The sequence below is a fragment of the Periophthalmus magnuspinnatus genome, chromosome 17 (genome assembly GCF_009829125.3).
Source record: "Periophthalmus magnuspinnatus isolate fPerMag1 chromosome 17, fPerMag1.2.pri, whole genome shotgun sequence".
NCBI lineage: Eukaryota > Metazoa > Chordata > Actinopteri > Gobiiformes > Gobiidae > Periophthalmus > Periophthalmus magnuspinnatus.
This window is the reverse complement of record NC_047142.1, coordinates 15770716-15789974: the sequence shown is the minus strand read 5'-3', so window position 1 is coordinate 15789974 and position 19259 is coordinate 15770716. Positions and strand designations below refer to the sequence as shown.

Genomic DNA, 19259 nt, shown 5'->3' with positions numbered 1-19259 from the left:
TCCTGGGAAGTCTCAAATACTGCACTTTTGCCAAGAACTAAATAGGAGACGTGTTGTTTGAGCACAGAGCCTTAATAGGAGGACCTTTCCCATGTTCAGCTCCTCATAAATCTCAAGGCATGTCAGCCATGTGTAAACAAGCTACAGCATAATAAAGTGAATGTTTTAAGTATGTGTATTTATTTATTTGAACCATTGGCATATTATGTGGGTTATAGCAAAAAATATGTACAAAATAATAAGAACTTTCTCAGCTTGGAAAAATAATTCCTACATGTTAAACAATGACTAACTTTAACAGTGACTTTAAATTACCCCAACCTGGAACACAGTAGCCAAATATTACAGTAAAAATGGAAGTAGAAGGCATTAGAAACTGTGATAAAATATATGCAAAGTTGAAATTTATTTCATTCTGAGAATGAATGAAAACGCCAAAAATCCACTTTTATTATCAGCAGTTGATAAAGTGCCAATACATATCTAAAATCAAAAAGTAGTCCAACACACAAATTTAAAGCAGTGTAATTTTGAAGATTTTACTATGAAACAACAGATATAGTTCTTCATTGGCAGTGATTAAGAGAGGAATGTGTCGTATAAGAAGCAGAGGTGATTACTTAAAAAAAACAAAAAAACAGAATGGTAACACAAATAATTTCCCCTTGGAAAAGGATAAAGGACATGTCTGATTCTCAAATGGCATTAATAGTTTAAAGTGGAACCAAACACTAAATCAACTTTTTGGCTACTACACTGTGTATATGATCTTATACAATTGTATGGTCTACTGTTCCCTTTCTTTTTTTTTAGCATTTTTAATGCAAACTAGGTAAATTTGCTGATTTTTTGTCAAAAATGTCTATGAATGTATGAAAAATGGTGTGTACTGACTTCAGTGGCCACTTCCAACTTCAAGTAGTTGGTAACATCACAGAAGGCTACCCTTAAAGCAAGATGTTCCTGATTACAAACATCTGGCTGCAGGAGCAGAGTTTGAAGTGTGGATATCTGTTAGACCAATCACACTGTTCCTTATATGTCCAGACCCGCCCCTCCTCCTCGCTCTCAGTCTCTTCTCTAGTCCTCCAGGCACTGCCCAGTTTAGAAGCTCTATTTGAAATGTGGTTGTAGATGGAGTTTAGGTGTTCAGTCTCACTTTAAAAATACTAGTTTTACGCCCATTTGACTAATACCATTTTAAAGTAAAATTGGTTAAAGTAATTTTCCCCTTTTCTCTAAATATACTGATCCCCTTTTGTATTTGTTTTAATATAGTTTAGAAACACCAGGATTTGCTTTTTTTTTTTAAATCAAAGTCATAAATACATTTGCTTATTTCTTCTTACTTATAAGAGTAAGAGAGTAATTATTGAATTGCTAGTATTTTTTTCTTGTACTAACTAATTTAGGAGCATATTTGGTAACAATCAAGATTCTATCAAGATTGATGTGTCCGTTTGGAGGCTGACGTAATAATCTTCAGCACCATCAATGCACTGAAACAAAACACACACAAACACAAAAAAATCTGATTTTTTTTCACAGTATGGTGAAAAATAATAGCTCGTCTATGATACAATACCTTAAAATCATCATTAAACCAGCAGGCATAAGCTTAAAGGAGTTCAGAAACCGTATCCCCATGACCACCGCTAATGTCCCAGAGGTGCCTGTCAAAAAGTCAAGTCAAAATTAGTGAGTGTAAAATAAATGTGTAAATAAAATATGTAAATAAAATGTTCATAAATTGTTTTCATAATTCAAAATTTTACCTAATGATATCCACATATTGTTTAGGTACGCGCCCAAAGCAGCCAACAAACCAAAGAGGAGTCCTGCAGCTAAGGATGTGGTACTTCCTGTGTAACAACAATAATTAAAGGTGTACTATGTAACTTTTCTGGTGGAGGGTCTGCCGCCTGCTTGTCTTCATGCAAATAAGATAAGCCTTTACTGTCTCCAAATTGACAAATTTGTCTTGGACATCAGGGGCACAATGAAAATAGACAAATACCAAACACAATTTCATACATAATAAAGTACTCAATGCATCCATTCCTCTGAGCGAGACATACTCAATCCACAAAAAAAAAACAACAACATTGCCTTTCTTAAAATGTTCCACAGTATGGCATTAAACCTATCAATCTTGCATTTATTTAATTGCAGCATTTTTAACATTAAAAAGTACCTTAAAAACATGCATTCTTACTGTGAGTGGGCTCGCTTTTTTCACAGATCTGGCATTGCCTGCTTGTCTTCATCTATAAGTTTAATGCTATATTAATGCCAGTAAAGTTATATTGTGCACCTTTAACTTTCTATAGAGTTAGCACTAGCTTACTTCAGTGGAGAACAAAACAGCTTTTGAGTTTGTAATCATGGATTGTAATTAGTGGATTGCAAAATAAGCCTAGGTGTTATTACTATATTATATTACTAATCAAGGACATTCATAATTTCTGTAGATTTATTTGAGTACTTTTGTATTTTGTTGTGTTTAAAAGAGAAAATAGTACAGAAATGACGTTGTGATGCTGAACCAAGATGATATAAATGTGTGTCTACCTGCTTTTGCAAAACCAATGATTCCACCTGCAGTCACTAAAGCAGCGTAGCACAAACCAATGCGGTCTGCAGGCATGGTTACACACAACTTCACCCGGACTGCGAGGAAATCAGGAAATAAAACACAATTTACACAAAGAATTTCCAATCTCAACGAATTCAACAACGAAAACAAGTATACTAACATTTTTATTAGGGCTAGTCACTTACAGAATACAGAATATGTCCAGAATCGTACAGTTTGGAAGTTTGTTTTGGTTTTCTGGCTCTTCCTTATTCCTGACTTCTTCACAATAGTTTGCAAAGCTGCTTAACTCTGCGGCGCCCTCTGCTGTCAATTCAAAAACATGCGGCTAATGTGTACAAATGTGTGCTTTATGTTAAGAATTAAAAAGAAATACTGAGCAAAGTCTTTACATACATACACACTCTAACAGTCAAAAGTCTGAATGGTTTCCTTAATTTTATATATTTTTTCTTTATTCCTTTTTCTTTCCATGATTATTTACGTTATATATCCTTGTTGAACACACAGGGATAAATAAAATGGTTTATTGTCCAGTTTATTTAATGTTCTATGGTCTAGATGGCTATTAAAGATGCACTCTAAGATTTCTGGAAAAAGGGTCTGGCACCTGCTCATCTTCATTGAGATGATATTACTGTGCCTAGAATGTTCCACAGTATGGCATTAAGGCTTTCTATCTCTGTAAAGACAAGCAGGTGACACCACTGGCCCAGTTTACAGGTCAGGTCTGTAGAGAGGTGTATACAATTTTTAGCTGTAAAAAAACCTGTAACTGAATAAATGCTAATTTGATAAATTTAATGTCATAGTGTCGAACATTCCAGTTAAAGCAATAACAGATGGTAGACCCTCCACTATAAAGGCTTTAAAGAAGTACAAGACAGAAAACAATGTAAAGCATGGTCTTTGTTTTATAATAAACTTTATTTTAACCAGATGATTTTATTTGGCAGAACCTTTTTTCTTCTTCTTCTTGGGTGGTTTGCTCTCATCTTCAAGAATCACCTCCTCCATCACTCGCACTTTCTTCGGCCTCAGCAGATCACTGGGCACTTCAGTATACAAGGAAAGAAAAGGTTTAGATTTCACGTATTTGCTGCAAGTATAGCAAGCTAGTAATGGTGCAATTCATGATTTACTATTAGAAAACCTGTGTTTAAGGGTTTGACTGAATTGATAATGTAAAACATACTGTGCTTGTGTTACATAGTTATAATCTATGACGTCCGTGGATCATTATGTTATAATTTGGACATTTTAAATCGCAATAGTTATCTAAAATTACTTAATAAAAGAAACAAGTCTGCTGACTTCCATGTTTGGAAACTGTGCCCAATAAGAGCCGACGTCGCCGGAAACATCATCACCTCTGAGGTCAATCGACTTTTTAGAATTTTTAACAGAATACTTATTTAAGCAGAATAAAACTGCTTTAAGTATCAATGATAAAAATATATTTGTGCCAATTTCTCCAATACCTGAGGGGCCACAGTGAAGTAAAGTCATTGATATGAATTGTAATTTTCACGGACATCTGTTGATTTAATAAAAATACTACATCAGTTTTTTACCTTTAGATGTTGTAGCTTCATCTTTAGTTTCCTCTTTGTTCTTCAGTGATTTTGGTTTCCAAACGGCTAAACAGGTGAGTCGAGCCGATGTATTCACTTCCCCGAGAAGAGTGGGAGATTCTAGCACCTGTTTGGAAATATACAGTATGTGATATATCAGCATCAGCAATTGTGACACACTGTATGGGCATTTTCTGTTACTATCTACAATTTTGTATATCGATTACTAATTTCAAGTTATTTTTCATCAATTTAACTCAGAATGAAATATCCACCTCTTTCAGCTGTAGTTTCCACATTTTGATGAATCCATCGTTTGAAGCCGTCACCATAACAGTATAATCCTCCCAACTAAAACTGTCCACTGCTTTTACCCTGAAAATAATAAGATAACAGGTTTCATGGAGGTTTTATTGCATTGCTCTGAATGTTCCACAATATGGCATTAAACTTGTATCTCCATAAAAACAAGCAGGTGTATAGATCAGATGAGTGAAAAGGTGACCCTGCTAACTTCAAGGTCATTTTGAGCAATTGTAAATTGTGTAATTGAAAAAAATACTAGACAGACAAGCTTAAAGCCACAATGTGGAAAATTCCAGGTAAAGCAACAACATTTCCTAAAATTAATTTAAAACTCACCTTGTTTCATGAGCCTTGAATTCACAAACCCATTTCTGTTTTTCAAGGTCACACAATCGTACAGTTTCATCATCTCCTGCAACAGCCAGGACTGAATTCTGGTAAAATTTAAAATCATAAATGTATTAATTAGAAAGACAAACGTGATGATGTGAAAACTATACTCTACTATAACTATTTAACTATAAAGATTACTCCTAGTTAAATCATTGTTCAGTTTTGACTGTTTGACCAACTGATTTTTTTATTTTTTATTTAATTCAACTAAAGTGTTTATTGAAATTTTACAAATCGTATTTTTTTAAGATCAATTATGCATCATGAATCCTTATGATACATGTATTAGGTAAATAAGAAAAAGTCTATGGATGCATTAACAAACACTTACATTTATAAAACTGATAGAGAAAATCCTTTTTGGGTTGGCCATGGTTGCTGTCACTGAAGCTGTTTGAGTGTCGAAAATGTCCAATTTATCGTCTATCGCAACCACGTATCTGTCGCCCTCTGGTGACCACAGGACAATATGTGCATCTGAGAAGAAAAAGGAAAGAAAAAAAAGTTACAGTCAGATTGAGTTATTAAAAAAAATTAGGAGCAAATATCAACATTTTTAAAACGCTTTACAAAATTACTTTGTTTGATATTTTTGATGAAGGCTGAGCGTCCAGTGATGAGATTCCATGTTCTGCAAAAACAGACGCAATCTTTTATTTACAGTACTAATAAAGGCTTTTGATAAATATTTTTAGCTTGGAAAACACAAACTAAACTTTACCTGAGAGTTTTGTCTGTGCCGACCGAAAGTGCAAGTTTCCCCGAAGGATGAACAGACAGGGACAAGACAGAGCCCCTTAAAAAAAGGCAATAATATGTAGTTATGTACCAATGTAGAGAATATAATTTGGGCATTTTTTAATTACTACTTATATTTTCACATTTATGTAAAATCTGCCCCTGTAGTTGACTGACTTGTGAGCTTTGATGGACTTGAGACATTCCCATTTCTTGGTGCTCCAGACACAGATGAGTCCGTCTTCAGCTCCACTCAGTAAATGAGACGAACCATAAAACTCCAGACACGTGATTGTACCTGTAACAAAAAAAACACAGACAGAAAAGTCATACAACAACAAATGTGCTATATTCTGCAGTTCGTGTGTGTGTGGGTACAAAAACCTAACAAAAACTGTTGTCACAATCCTAAAATCTTAATTTTTTACAGCAGGGAATAGACTCAATACTCATACAGATTCCAATACGATGATAATAAAAAACATACAAATATTTTGTCATGTCATGTCATTTTCAACATTAAATTGTATTTTCTTTTATATTACCATACAGTCATCTGTGTAATCGCTCAGTCCTCCAGGAAGGTTCCATAGAGGTCCATGGCCGTCTATATGGTTTTATACGTGTTCCGATACAGCTCAAAATCATTCTAAAGCTATTCAGGAAAGGTTCATTTCTGTCCTGTGAATGTGACTTTCTTAGTATTCATACCTGCTTATATGAATATCTAATTTTGATACTAGTTTTAGTATCAATTAGTATCTGATTAGTAATACTTTGACAATGTATGCTTAAAAAGTGCACATCACCCCATCGACTAGTATCTTCTCAATTTAAGAAAACAAAGAAACATACTGTAATGTATTACATATTAAACTATAACATGCCTGGATCATTCTTTTATATTTTGTTCATTGTAAACTGCAATATTGATCTAAAACAGCTTCATAATAGAAACAGGTGCATTGACCTCTTGTTCAGAATTTCAGAGTGACGTTCATAATGACGTTTCATTGAAGTAAACAGTGGACATGTACCAGTTTTTATTGATGAAAAATGGATACAGAATATTGCTGAAAACTAAATGTTTGACTCGGACTCTGGATTTTTTTTTAAGTCACAAGCAGAGGTGGGTAGTACTCAGTTACACTGACTTGAGTAACTTTTTAAAGAAATTGTACTTTTCAGAGTACTTTTCTAGCTGCATACTTCCTACTTGAGTAATACTTTAAGTAACAGTACTCTTGAGTAGGGATGGGACGATATTAAATTTTAGACTCACGATTATCGTGGCCAAAATAATCACGATTGACGATATTATCCCGATAATTATTAACCTGTTAACGTTCCGTTGGCCCGGGCCTACTTTACAACTTTACAGCAATGTACATACACTTCTGCGTCACCCACACAAACAATCTACACATTAATTGAAAGCTGTGGCGTTTGTCTTTCTGGATATGCAAACATTTTCACCTGCAATCACCACAGTGCTGACAGGAAAGACGTTTTTATAGAAAAGTCACAAAGTGTGAATCTGGACTTCACTTACCATTGAGCGCTCTGGTTCTGTCAAACATCAACTTATTCACACAAAGTTGGTCTCATTTGTTCCGTAAAGGTCCAGAGAATATAATCCAGTCAAGAAATTATGTCCACAAAATAAGATCCTCCATGTCCAATCTGCTGCAGGAAAGTACTCCAAATATGAAATCTGCTCCGTCACTTCTTTGCCTTTCTTTTGTCGATTTCAGGCATAATAAACTTCTGACAGCGCCAACTTTGTTCCCCAGTGCTAAACACACGCGTCAGCTTGTGATTGACACCAGTGTTGGCCAATAAGGTGGGGGTTGTGGGTTACTGAGGCCGCAGACAGCGAATCAGTGCTACAGATGACTGAAAGTTTACGCCCCACTCTTCCCCTTGTAGAATCAACCAATTACATCGCACACATTTAGTGACGTTTTCCCCTTACAGCCAATGAGCAGCGGGACAGGATGACGTATCACATGCCATGGTTTTCCGTAAACAGACGTACCCGGAAGAAAATGTGTACTCCTCAATGCCATGTTGTCGAAATGGACCGGTCCTTGTTGCGCCGGAAGTGACGCAAGTGCCCGTCAACGAACACTTAATTTTTTTAATTAAGGCACTTTGGTGAATTGGGAAACGAGTGGATGCAGAAATGTGTGCATAATGGCGCATTTTACGCACTGTTGTTTTGCATTTTAAACATGACGAAACGGACAAACCAAAGGGAGTACGTGATCGAGGACACTGTGGATGTTTGTACAAGTTAAACTAGAGGCATCTCGGACTCGGAGCGGTTCATGGCAAAGATTAAAGATCCCACAGTGGACTCAGGAGTAAAGGACCTTATTTTTTGATGGATTGGATGCTGTTCTCGATCAGTAAGCGTGGTTTATTCTGCTATTGACTTAATTGTAGATAAAATATACCGTGTATAATCGTTATCATTGCATCTGTGCACATAGTGCGCATTCAGACCATGCGCTCTGGCACATTTGTGTTCAGCTGTATGAATTAGACTTAATTTGTCTATTGTTTAAAAGGTGTTGTTTTATTCTGCAGTTTGCATTATTGTAGGTAAAAATCTAAGATATGCACACATTAGCGTCTCATCTGTGCGCACGGGTGAGGCGCGCACTGGCACGTTCCTGTGGAGGGTTACGGATCAGACTTTGTTTATTGTTGATATCCGAGAGAATATAGTTCAGACAGAGATAAGCACAGAAGCTACAAGTGTCATTGCTATGTCAGAGTGGGCAAACACCAGAACTAACATCTAAACGTTGTATTGGAACTGGAAACATGAGGCAGTGTGGTGCCGTAAAGGCGATTATAATCGTGTGCGATGATCGCGATTATAAAAAATGACATGAACAATTAATTGTGGACCTTTTTATCGCGATTAACGATATTATCGTATATCGTCCAATCCCTAGACTCTTGAGTAAACATTTTGATTCCTCTTCCCAGTTTAAATCTACAAATGACAAAAGCTTTATGTTGACAATATGAAATGATTTGAACATTTGTGTTTCTTGCACCACTCCCTTAGATAAGATTTACTTTTTCTCATTTTTGTTTATTTTTTTGAAAATGGTAGTCCCAACAGTTCCTCTTACTTGAGTAGTAGTTTTCCCAAATACTTTTTTACTCATACTCAAATAATTTCTTGGGCCACTACTTTGTACTTCTACTAGAGTACTATTTTGAAGCACTTTTACTTGAGTACAAATTTTGGCTACTCTACCCACCCCTGGTCACAAATTAGTTCAGAAAAGTACAACTACTACGATGGTGATAAAGGAGCACCACTACATGGTGAAAAGTTCAAAGTCTATTTTAAACAACACATCCCCTTGAAACGCACCGTTGTGATGCAGCAGTGCCCCATGCTCCACTCTCTTCTTCAGGTCGTACAGTTGAATGGTTTCATCTTTGCTCCCAGTGACAACAAACTGTTCACTGGAGGCCACGGCCGAGATGGAGGCTGTGTGAGCGTGATGGGTGAAGTCTGCCTCTGCCCCCCAATCCTGAAAGAGAAGAATACACAACAAATTAATATAGTCCTACTTTGGACATAGTTTAGCAGTGATTTAAAGCAAGGCAAGGCATGTTTATTTGTATAGCACAATTCATCCACAAAGTAATTCAAAGTGCTTTACAGAATAAGAAGGACATTAAAATCACACAAATCAAAACATAAATAATCACAAATAATCCTCATAAAATGAACATTAAAAGTAAAGAGTGCAGAATAAAAACCTTTCAGTCATATGCACAGCTAAACAGAACTGTTTTGAGCCTGGATTTAAACATTGTCCAAGTAGAGGCCTGTCTCACATCTTTAGGAATTGTTCCAAATTTTAGCTGCATAAAATTGAAACGCTGATTCTCCATGTTTAGTCCTGACTTACTGAAGACAAATGCATTGATAAGTTTCTCCAAGTCTGGTTTTAACAGTATGCCTTTGATTTTTTCAATGATTTTAGATGGTAAAAAGCTGCAGATGTTATTGATTTGATGTGGCTGTTAAAGTTCAAGTCCGAGTCCATTATTAGCCTTGATTTGAAGGTTTTAGAGAGAGAGAGACTGGAGGTGACTGCTAACACTTTCTCTATGTTTCTGTGGACCAAAGACTATGACTTCAGTCTTGTCTGAGTTTAGCTGGAGAAAGTTGTTTTTCCTCTACACACTGATCTGTTGGATGCAATGGCGGAGTGAATCCACTGGTCCATATTCACCTGCTGCCAGTGAGACATAGATCTGAGTGTCATCTGCATATTGTCATCTGTGTTAGTTCACATTATTGTTGCGTATTAACTGGTGTAACAGCAGCATGTAGAGATTGAACAACAGGAGTCCCTGGATTGAACCCTGGGGCACCCCACAGGTCAGGGACATTTTATCTGAGACACATTTTCCAATTTCAACAAAGTACTCCCTGTTTTCTAAATAGGACTTGAACCAGTTTAGTGCAGTACCAGAGATGCCCACCAGTCCTCTAGTCTCTGTAAGAGGATCCCATGATCCACAGTGTCAAGGGCAGCACTCAGATCTGACAGGATCAAGACTGAGACTTTGCCTGCATCAGTGTTCAAGCGGATGTCATTTGTCACCTTGATAAGAGCGGTATCAGTGCTGTGGTGAGGTCTAAAACCTGACTGGAAAACATCTAAGGAGTTCATGTGGAGAAAGTTAGTAAGATGTAAGCAACTTTTTGGAGGATTTTGCCTTAAAATGGCAGATTTGAGATTGGTTGGTAATTGTTCAATATTGTGGCATCAAGACTGCTCTTCTTTAGGAGAGGCTTGATAACCGCAGTTTTCAAAACTCTTGGGAATGTTACAGATTGAAGTGACATATTAACTATGTGAGTGAGTGGTGACAGCAAACTGTTGAGCACAGACTTTAGAAATTTAGTTGGTAACACATCGAGGCAGCATGTAGATGAACTCAGACTGGTGATAATCTCTTGGACAGTTTTGTCAGTTACAGGTGCAAAGTGAGTCAGCTTTAAGCTCCTAGGTGTGTGCTGGGTTGTTATTTGCGTCGTGGTATAGATGGAATTTTTAAGGAAAGCAAGTTGTTTAAATATACTATATTATGCAAAATTAATTGCTGTGAGATTTAAGCCATGTTAGAATGTTCTTACCTCATCAAAAACATACCTGGAGATGTGTTTTGTTTCATTCACATACTCTAAATAATCCTAGTATATTAGTTCATCTACATCTGCAAAGCTCAAAATACTCTGGTCAACCTTATGACGTCATAAAGCACTCATTTTCAAGCTAACAACTACCTTTTCCTTTAGTTCAGTAAAGAATGGCTGTTCCAGGGCTGAAATTATCCAATTAATTCTAATGACAGTTTATGGAGTTTAAAACCACAGTGGAGCACTTCTTGTATTACCACATGGCATCACAAACTGGAACAGAGTGTTTTCTGTTTGAGAGAAGAACTCAGCAGGGTCTGTGTGTTAAACATGTGTGAATGAAACAAAAACAACTCTGGTTATGTTTCTGATGAGGAAACAACATTATAAAATAGATCAGAAAACAGTGTAATATGGGCCGTTTAATGTCTCCAGTATTAAATATCATTGAATGCTGAAGTCATCTGATACCCAACAAAAAGTAGGCAGCCAAGGTTTTGTTACTGGATGACCCTCTCTCAATCCCTATCCTAAATGAGGATAGGGATCGAGAGAGGGTCCCCTCTGCCTTGAGTGGTCAACTGTATGCATGTCAGTCCTGAAAATCTGACAATAATTGATACTTAAACTAGTATTGAAACTAGATACTCATTTGAGCAAGTATTGATAATACACAGTGACATTCCCAGGATACAAAATAACCTTTCTAAATAGCTTTAGAATGATCTTGAGCAGTTTCAACACTGGTATAAGACCACATAGACTAGTACACACCTATGGATCACTCTAACTCATAATAAAATAAACCGAATGGAATACCAGCTTTCCCTGACGATCGGTTTTCCTTAGAGACATGAAGGAGTTAGGAAAGTTAGAGTGCACCTTTAATCCTCCACCAGAAAAATACATAGTGCACCTTCAATCGACATAATGGGAAAATACATAAACAAACTATTAACGCCTTTGCTCTGATCTTACCTTATCGCCAATTTTCACTCTGTAACCGCAAACAACTTGTTCGTAACTCCCTGCGACTAGCTCCAACACTGCTGCCATGCTTTCTGGCTAAAATACAAAAATATTCAAGATTATAATTACGCTCAATAAGTTACAAAACGTCCAAAGCTAAGACAATTCATCGACAACAACATAAGATACAAAAAGATCCTAAAACTGCTTAATTGAGCATATCAACATGTTTTTGTCTCAAAGCTAACAACTTCTAAAACGTGCGGCATCGGCACATGCGCAGTGGCCTTCTTCCTCAAAGTGGGCGGGTCTGTGCCCTTCAAAATAAACGTTTTAGGAAGATTTCCTCACATTAATTTTATCTTAAGCGAAAAATATTCAAAACATATACCGCTAATTATGTAATCGTCCTATACCATGCAAACTTGACTAGTGTAAGCTTTTAGCCATGTTGTAATGTTGTTACCTCATCAAAAACATGCCTGGAGTTGTGTTTTGTTTCATTTACACATGTTTGAGAAATCCTGTATTACTACGCTGTCAACATTGTCAGAGTTCAAAGTGGTCTGTCCCACCTTGTGATGCCATAAAGTAGTAGTCTTAAGTTAACAGCTATTTTAACTCCAATCACAAGCGTTACTCTACTATACAATAGTTAAAAAAAGAAAAAAAAAAGTTGTTTTCTTCCGTTGAGATAGCCACAGAATGTCTACAATGTGTCTTAAACATGTGTGAACTGAATAAAATACAACACCGGGCTGTTTGGAACAAATATAGCGTAAATATGGGTCTCTTTAAACGCCCTTTTGTTGAGGAGGGTGCGTCAGTTTACGTGGCATTTCATTGGCTGGTTTCGTGCACATGGTTTGGTTGACGCTACAGATAACTGTACACATCCAGACATGCAAAAAGTTTGACCAAAGTACTTTTCGACACAGAGAAGAAACATGTCCAGACGGTATGTTTTCTACAACTTTTCCTCTTTTTATGTCATATAATGAGTAATTTTCTAGGCCTAAATATTTGTTGACGTGTTAATTCTTAGTATTTGATGTAAACATTAGAGGCGGTGTAACGTGACACTTTGTCCTACAATCCAAAAGTCAAACAGTTAAACAGTGTTACCTTACAAATGTAATGTTGGATTTTACTGTAATGTAATGGTATAATGATCCCCAGGCTTCAGTGAACAGCTGCTGCTTAAGACGTGTTGCTACAAAGGATTAAAAGATATCTGTAGTGGCATGCAACCGCAATCAACAAAGTCTGGCAATAATTAGTGGGTGTTCAGTTACAAAACTTGTAACTTTCTTTCTGGAAATATAGAAGAACTGTCTTTAATGTGATTTGATAATGTATTTTATAACTGTGCTTTGGAATAAATAGAGAACAAAGGCTTAACTGTATGACTACATGCTCCTTCCTGTCATATGCTTCTTGCTCAGAAATTTGCAGAAGTTTATTTTAATATTGAGCTGCCTGTCTCCATGGAGATGGTATTGTTCTGCCTGAAATTGTCCAGAGTATGGCATTAAACATATCTACGCTGCATTCATTCAGTTTAATCTGTATTTACTTGTTTTTATTGCTCAAAAAAACAAGCAGTCTCACTGTGAGAATTGTCACCTCTGCACAGATCTGACCTGCATCTTGGCTTGGTTGCATCATTGTCTCCATTAAAACATATATATGTATATGCATATGTATGTAAGTTTAATACCTATGGCAATGAAAACAACGAGGGAATGTCTTGAAAACAAGTGGAGCTAGTTTGGTGGAGAAGTTGTTTGTCTTTCCCCTATCACATTTCTGGACTATTGTATTGGATCTTTCAACAAAAGAAGAAAGTTGAGATGAGAAATAATAGATACAGCTTTTGAAAACAACCAAATTATTGGCGCTCCAAGAACACCAGAGTAATTAGTTACATATGTTTTTGAGGCACAGTAATAAAACCTGTCTTTTTTCTTTTTAGTCAAGATGCCAGTGAAGAGCTCACAGAAGTGCTCAATGAGCTCTGGCGTCTTGATACCAACCGGCTCAAACCAGGAAAAGACTACATCATCTCTCTACAAGTACTAAAATACTATTACTAACTTGTGTTGTCATCATACTAAAATTTCTAAATCGATACCAATGAATAGACTTGTGCTTTCAACATTAAATCATAGTAGTTTCTTTTATATTACCATGTGGCTTTATATCTCTGTAATCCCTCTGTCGTCCTGGTAGGTTCCATAGCGGTCCATGGGTGTATACTAGTCTATGTGTCTTATACTTGTTCTGATACAGCTCAAGATCATTCTAAATGTATTCAGGAAAGGTTAATTTCTATCCTGTGAATGGGACTTTTTTAATATACCTGCTCAAATCTGTATCTTGTTTTTTGGGTTTTTTTTTTAACTAGTATTGGTATTGACTAGTATCTCATTTTAAATACTTTTGACAACCCTATTACTAACACTTATCTGCACTGGGAAATCATTGGGCACGATACCTGAAATCATACATGCTATCATTGAGCAGGAAGTAACATGATCAGTGCAGTTTATAAAGGTGAGAGTAGTGCACCATAGCTACAATTCCTCCAGCTAAGGTAGCCCTGACCAAGCCTAGCTTGTAAGATTTCTTAAAAATGTTACTCAAGGAAATGTAACTAAGCACTACCCATCTCTGTTCACAAATTACATTCTATTGTTTAAAAAAGGTAAAAAATGTCTTTTTTGCATTTTTCTACAGGGTCGAGCAGGTTATGTGGCACGAGGCAGTAACTACGCCAGAGACCGAGCCAGAGACCCATTGTTTCAATATGTGAACACAGACAAACTCAAGCACATCGAGACATATGCACGTGAGTAGTAGTAAGCGTCAAGAGTAATATAACATTTTTGTATTTGGTAGTTGGAGCAGTTCTATAGGGCTAGTTTTAGTTGTAGTCTTATTTGTAATTGGAATAGTAGCAGTAGAAGTATTAACAGTAGTTATACTAGCAGCAGTAACAGTTGCAGTTATAGTAGGAATAATAGTACTATAATTTGTAGTAGTAGCTTCAGCCATAGCAATGATATTGGTATAGCTGTAGTATTAGTAAAACAATTTTGTATTGGCAGACATGATAGTAGCAGCAGTAATAGTAGTAAGAGTAGTAGTAATAATAGCAGCTGTATTTTAAATACAATTAATTTTTGTCTAATTCTTATGTGTTTGGCTTTATTGAGTCTAGATTTCATCAACCTCTTGGACAACTATGAGATATCGACTGGAGTTGAAGAGACAGTCACTACTGAGGAGATGAGAGAAAACAGGCTGTTTATCGATGCCATTGTGGAGACTGAGGTCATGAAGGTAAAGAAAATATGTGGAGTTATTGAGGTTTTTGGGTTACGCTTTATAATAACTACTTCTTTATCAGAAGGGGTATTATCCTGATAAAGAAGGGGTATTATGCAAAATTTTAGCTTTCTACTGTGTTATAACGTCATCAACAAAATAAAAAGAATTTGTTCATTATGACTTAAGTATTTTTATGTTTTATTAATTAAGTTAATTTGCTGTAGTAATTTTAAATGTTACAAATTGTGTCCTTTATTTGATTAAAACAATCAGAAGAGAGTTTTTATCAGCAATATATAGGCTACATGGTAAAATGTTATGTCTTTTTCTTGTTTTTCCAGTGTGCTCAGAAATACCTGATGAGAAAGGGCCAGTCCTCATCAAACATCATGGATTTTAAGAGGCAGCTGTACGACATCTGGTTTAGACTGTATCACAGAGAGAGAGGAGGAGGGTGAGCAGACAGGCGCTGTGGCTGTATCATTTTGTGGCTGTCAAGGACCTAGTGTTTCTGTTTTTGGCTATCACATACACTTCCTGGCCAAAAAACGTTGCCACCTGGATTTAACTAAGCAAATAGGTTGTGGTTGCTGCAGTTGGTCAGGTCTAGGTTCAGCAACAGTCTGTGCTCAAAGAATGAGGTCAGATGACACCTGAAAATACTGAATGACCAGGTTATTCCATCAATGGATTTTTTTCTTCCTTGATGGCACGGGCATATTCCAAGATGAGAATGCCAGGATTCATCAGGCTCAAATTGTAAAAGAGTGGTTCCGGGAGCATGAGACATCATTTTCACACATGAATTGTCCACCACAGAGTCCAGATCTTAACCCCATTGAGAATCTTTGGGATGTGCTGGAGAAGGCTTTGTGCAGCGATCAGACTCGACCATCATCAATGCAAGATCTTGGTGAAAAATTAATGCAACACTGGATGGAAATAAATCTTTGGCATTGTTTCGATAAGCTTCTCCAATGTAACAAGAGAATGTGTGCTGTAATCAAAGCTAAAGGCAGTCCAATGAAATACTAGAGTTTTTTTTTTTTTTGTTGGTGACTGTTTTTTTGGCCAGGCAGTGTATTTTACAAGAGAAGTCAAAACAGCTTTTTTTTAAAAGCCATAGTATGTAACTTTTTAAGTTAATTTTTTATTTTTATTGTGTTTATTGCACTCTAAGACCTAGAAAAAACAAGTGTGCTGACTGTGAGTCGGTTTGCATCTCCACAAACCTGACTCTTATTTGGTCTGGAGGAGGGCTTCCTCCTGCTTGTCTCCATGGAAATGTTGTTTCTTTGGCTATAATATTCAACAGTACAGCACAACCACTGTGGCACAATGGCACAGTTAAAAGTGATACACCTCCTTAGAATGACTTTAATTGGACCAATTGGACCAGTTAAAATAATAGCTTTATTTTTTTATTTCTCATAATGCTGTTGGAAGCATTTAATGGTGCACTAAGTAACTTTTTGGTGAAGGGTAACCCACCTTATTGTCCACATTTAGATGTAATAAATTACCTTGCCTGGAATCCTCTGTAGTATTGTATTTAATAATCTAGCTTGCATTATTGAATTACATGTGTTTTTATTGGTCAAAAATACATTGAAATTGAAATTATATTGAAATATAACATTTATATATTGTCCACACAAACATGCTGTGAATTTGCTGGTCGGGGTTATCTGCTCTTTGCAGCTCACTACTACGTCTCAAAGCTAATGCTAACTTTTGTTAAAAATGAAAAATATAAAATAAACAACCAATTCTAATAAACTCAATTCATAAGAGTAAAGAATACCCAATAGTTTTTCCATGTATATTACTTAAGTTTGTGGCATTGTTTTAAACTGAGCATTGAGCACCGAGACCCAAACATCTCCCTTTCTAAACACAGAAGTGTCCATTTGTTTAGTCTTTAGACATTTTGTCAGTGACATCCACCCGATACCTAACTCGCTATCCTCTGTTTTATCTTTGAATAATTATTAATGTTAAGCATGATTCAAAAAAAAAAATTGGACAGGAAGTAGTGACACTAACAGTGAGATTGCCAGGCACTGTTGTGCACAAAGCCAGTAGCTAAAATTTTGAAAGTCTGAAGAATTGTATTTTGTTCTTGTTGCAGGGAGGATTCGTGTGGATTTGAGCATGTTTTTGTGGGAGAGACTAAAAACCACAAGGAGATAATGGGTCTTCACAATTGGGTCCAATTCTTCCTTCAGGAGAGACACGAACATGTGGACTACAAGGGCTATAAGGCGCGGGCCAACAAGAACACAGTGAGAAGAGAATTGATTGATGGAGGGCTGGGGCCTATATCACTTTATAGTTCAGATATTGAAGATGATCAAAATAAAACTAAGATTATTTTGTACAGTCATGACTAGTTCCAATTAGTTGATTAATTGTTGCAGGCCTATATGGTAGATTCACTGTTTTTAAAAGAAATATCTAAACTTATGACCCAAAAATGCTGAACCATATCATTATTTGTCAGAGATTGCCATATTGGACTTTTAAGCCCTTTCAAATGCCAACAGTTCTATCTTTGTTATTGAAAATGGCCCCACATTCTGAAGCTATTGTGATAAAAAATAATTTCACATTTGTTTATTTTTGCTGACCGCAAAGATATTGAACTTTTTGTTTCATGTGGATAGACTCAGTAAATATTAGATATTAACCATGAACCAGGTCAACAAATCTGCAATTTGACAGCTAAAAAATGCTAATTCCACCATAGAATTCTGCCCTGTCCTCCAGTTCCATTTTAAACTATTCTAGCATGTTGTGATGTCATCCTATTCTCATCCTATTGATACTTTGCAGTGACATCACATTGGAGGTCTACTTCATATATGTCTATGGTGAAATGTTCAGCAGTTACTGTGGTGACACAATACATATGTTAACAAGCACAATGGGATAAGTTTTAAAATTGTCTGAAATCTCAAGAAAAAAAAAATTAATTTCAGCAGCACATTTTCAGGAGCCTATGATCAATATGGTTTAATTTTCAGTAAAAAAGGTGAAGGTGACTGAAGAACAGTTGGCGAATCCCAATGTGTTAAACAAGGCTCAGATTAATGTTTAACATAGCCTCAGACCTAGCAGTGCCTCTAGTTAGAACCCCCCTCCCAGAGAATGTTGATGACATCAGCTGCAAAGTATTACTATAACTTTGCTCTTTTTCTTGTCTTTTTTAGCCCGATGAGGATGATCATGTCCTAAACTTGCAGTTCAGTTGGAAGGGGCTTGTCAAACCAGTGGGCGGGTCTTTTATCGGAGTGAGTCCTGAGTTTGAAATGGCTCTCTTCACCATCATCTTCCTCATGTCCAATGAAAAGAAGACTTCTGTCGTGGTCAAAATCGATGAATATGTTTTAGAGCTGGTAGTTTATCGTCATGGGAGATCAATCGGCACGTCTTACCCTATACTACTCAGCAGCAACCACAGAGATCTGTAGAAATAGTCAAATGTACAGGGCCAATTTTGCATTCATTCTAGGGCTGAAGAATTTGGAAAACCTACCTAACTATATATATATATATATATATATATATATATATATATATATATATATATATATATATATATATATATATAGTTACCTCCTCAAAAACATACCCCGAGTTGTTTGAATAAAACTGCTAAGCCTGTTGTTTAGATCTTACAAAGTAAGATAGCACTGGTACTTAAAAAAATTACTATGACTAATCTTGCAGTCGTAGTTCACACATTCATCACATCAAAATTGACCCTAACCTTGGACCAAGTCCGAAACAAAAGCTGGACTAGACCAGGACTAAACCCGACCTGGAACAGGACCAAACTAAGTCTAGTCTAAAATGAGCTCAGACCAGTAGTGTGAACTACCCTAATTTACCTGTACAAGCTTTGCATTTATTTAACATATCTAACATTTGCATTAAATGTGCACTTTTTGGTGGAGTTTGTAACAAAATACACCTGTAATTGCTGAATATAATACACTTTATGGAACTTGTTTGCACTAAATTGCCATATAATATTGATTCCATGTAAACGATTTAGTATACTCTTTTGCATCAATGGGAAGCAGCTATATATGTATATACTGTTTTTTGTTTTTTTTTGTGATATCTAATTTTGCAAAATCTATAAGTAAATAAACTAACA

General features: G+C 36.2%; 3 protein-coding genes across 4 annotated transcripts; 1 reads left to right on the top strand and 2 right to left on the bottom strand.

The window, feature by feature from the left end:
- Window positions 1–517: 517 nt before the first annotated feature.
- LOC117385611 (transmembrane protein 14C-like) lies at window positions 518–2860 on the bottom strand. The gene is made up of 5 exons (XM_033982905.2): window positions 2782–2860; window positions 2572–2670; window positions 1776–1862; window positions 1586–1673; window positions 518–1499 (listed from the first exon to the last, which is right to left on the bottom strand). Exons 2-5 carry the CDS (start codon window positions 2645–2647, stop codon window positions 1442–1444), a joined length of 309 nt encoding a protein of 102 aa, XP_033838796.1. The 5' UTR covers window positions 2648–2670; window positions 2782–2860; the 3' UTR covers window positions 518–1441.
- A 646-nt stretch (window positions 2861–3506) lies between these two features.
- On the bottom strand, window positions 3507–12058 carry pak1ip1 (PAK1 interacting protein 1). 2 transcript variants are annotated; one of them, XM_055228738.1, is made up of 10 exons: window positions 11771–12058; window positions 9005–9167; window positions 5785–5905; window positions 5591–5665; window positions 5448–5500; window positions 5201–5346; window positions 4813–4910; window positions 4446–4545; window positions 4171–4297; window positions 3507–3651 (listed from the first exon to the last, which is right to left on the bottom strand). In XM_055228738.1, exons 1-10 carry the CDS (start codon window positions 11846–11848, stop codon window positions 3542–3544), a joined length of 1071 nt encoding a protein of 356 aa, XP_055084713.1. In that variant the 5' UTR covers window positions 11849–12058; the 3' UTR covers window positions 3507–3541. The 2 variants fall into 2 exon arrangements, with proteins under 2 accessions (XP_055084713.1, XP_055084712.1); XM_055228737.1 differs by having other exon boundaries at window positions 3507–3644; window positions 4158–4297; window positions 11771–11965.
- Window positions 12059–12631: 573 nt separating this feature from the next.
- On the top strand, window positions 12632–18630 carry LOC117385271 (poly(U)-specific endoribonuclease-like). Its single transcript, XM_033982567.2, has 7 exons — window positions 12632–12719; window positions 13737–13836; window positions 14501–14612; window positions 14985–15106; window positions 15436–15548; window positions 17226–17379; window positions 18307–18630. The coding sequence occupies exons 1-7, from the start codon at window positions 12709–12711 to the stop codon at window positions 18565–18567; spliced, it is 873 nt and encodes a 290-aa protein (XP_033838458.1). The 5' UTR covers window positions 12632–12708; the 3' UTR covers window positions 18568–18630.
- The last annotated feature ends 629 nt before the right edge of the window (window positions 18631–19259 follow it).

What these genes read in the sequence shown, in the direction of transcription:
- LOC117385611 (XM_033982905.2), bottom strand. Translation starts at nt 2,647, where the DNA reads ATGCCTGCAGACCGCATTGGTTTGTGCTACGCTGCTTTAGTGACTGCA. An exon ending in CATTGGTTTTGCAAAAGCAG is followed by an intron (nt 1,863 to 2,571) that starts GTAGACACACAT and finishes GTTGTTACACAG; the next exon opens with GAAGTACCACATCCTTAGCT. An exon ending in GGTTTAATGATGATTTTAAG is followed by an intron (nt 1,500 to 1,585) that starts GTATTGTATCAT and finishes GTTTTGTTTCAG; the next exon opens with TGCATTGATGGTGCTGAAGA.
- pak1ip1 (XM_055228737.1), bottom strand. Translation starts at nt 11,848, where the DNA reads ATGGCAGCAGTGTTGGAGCTAGTCGCAGGGAGTTACGAACAAGTTGTT. An exon ending in GAGTGAAAATTGGCGATAAG is followed by an intron (nt 9,168 to 11,770) that starts GTAAGATCAGAG and finishes CTTCTCTTTCAG; the next exon opens with GATTGGGGGGCAGAGGCAGA. An exon ending in TCTCTATCAGTTTTATAAAT is followed by an intron (nt 4,911 to 5,200) that starts GTAAGTGTTTGT and finishes AAATTTTACCAG; the next exon opens with AATTCAGTCCTGGCTGTTGC.
- LOC117385271 (XM_033982567.2), top strand. An exon ending in TGGAGACTGAGGTCATGAAG is followed by an intron (nt 15,107 to 15,435) that starts GTAAAGAAAATA and finishes TTGTTTTTCCAG; the next exon opens with TGTGCTCAGAAATACCTGAT. An exon ending in CGCGGGCCAACAAGAACACA is followed by an intron (nt 17,380 to 18,306) that starts GTGAGAAGAGAA and finishes TGTCTTTTTTAG; the next exon opens with CCCGATGAGGATGATCATGT.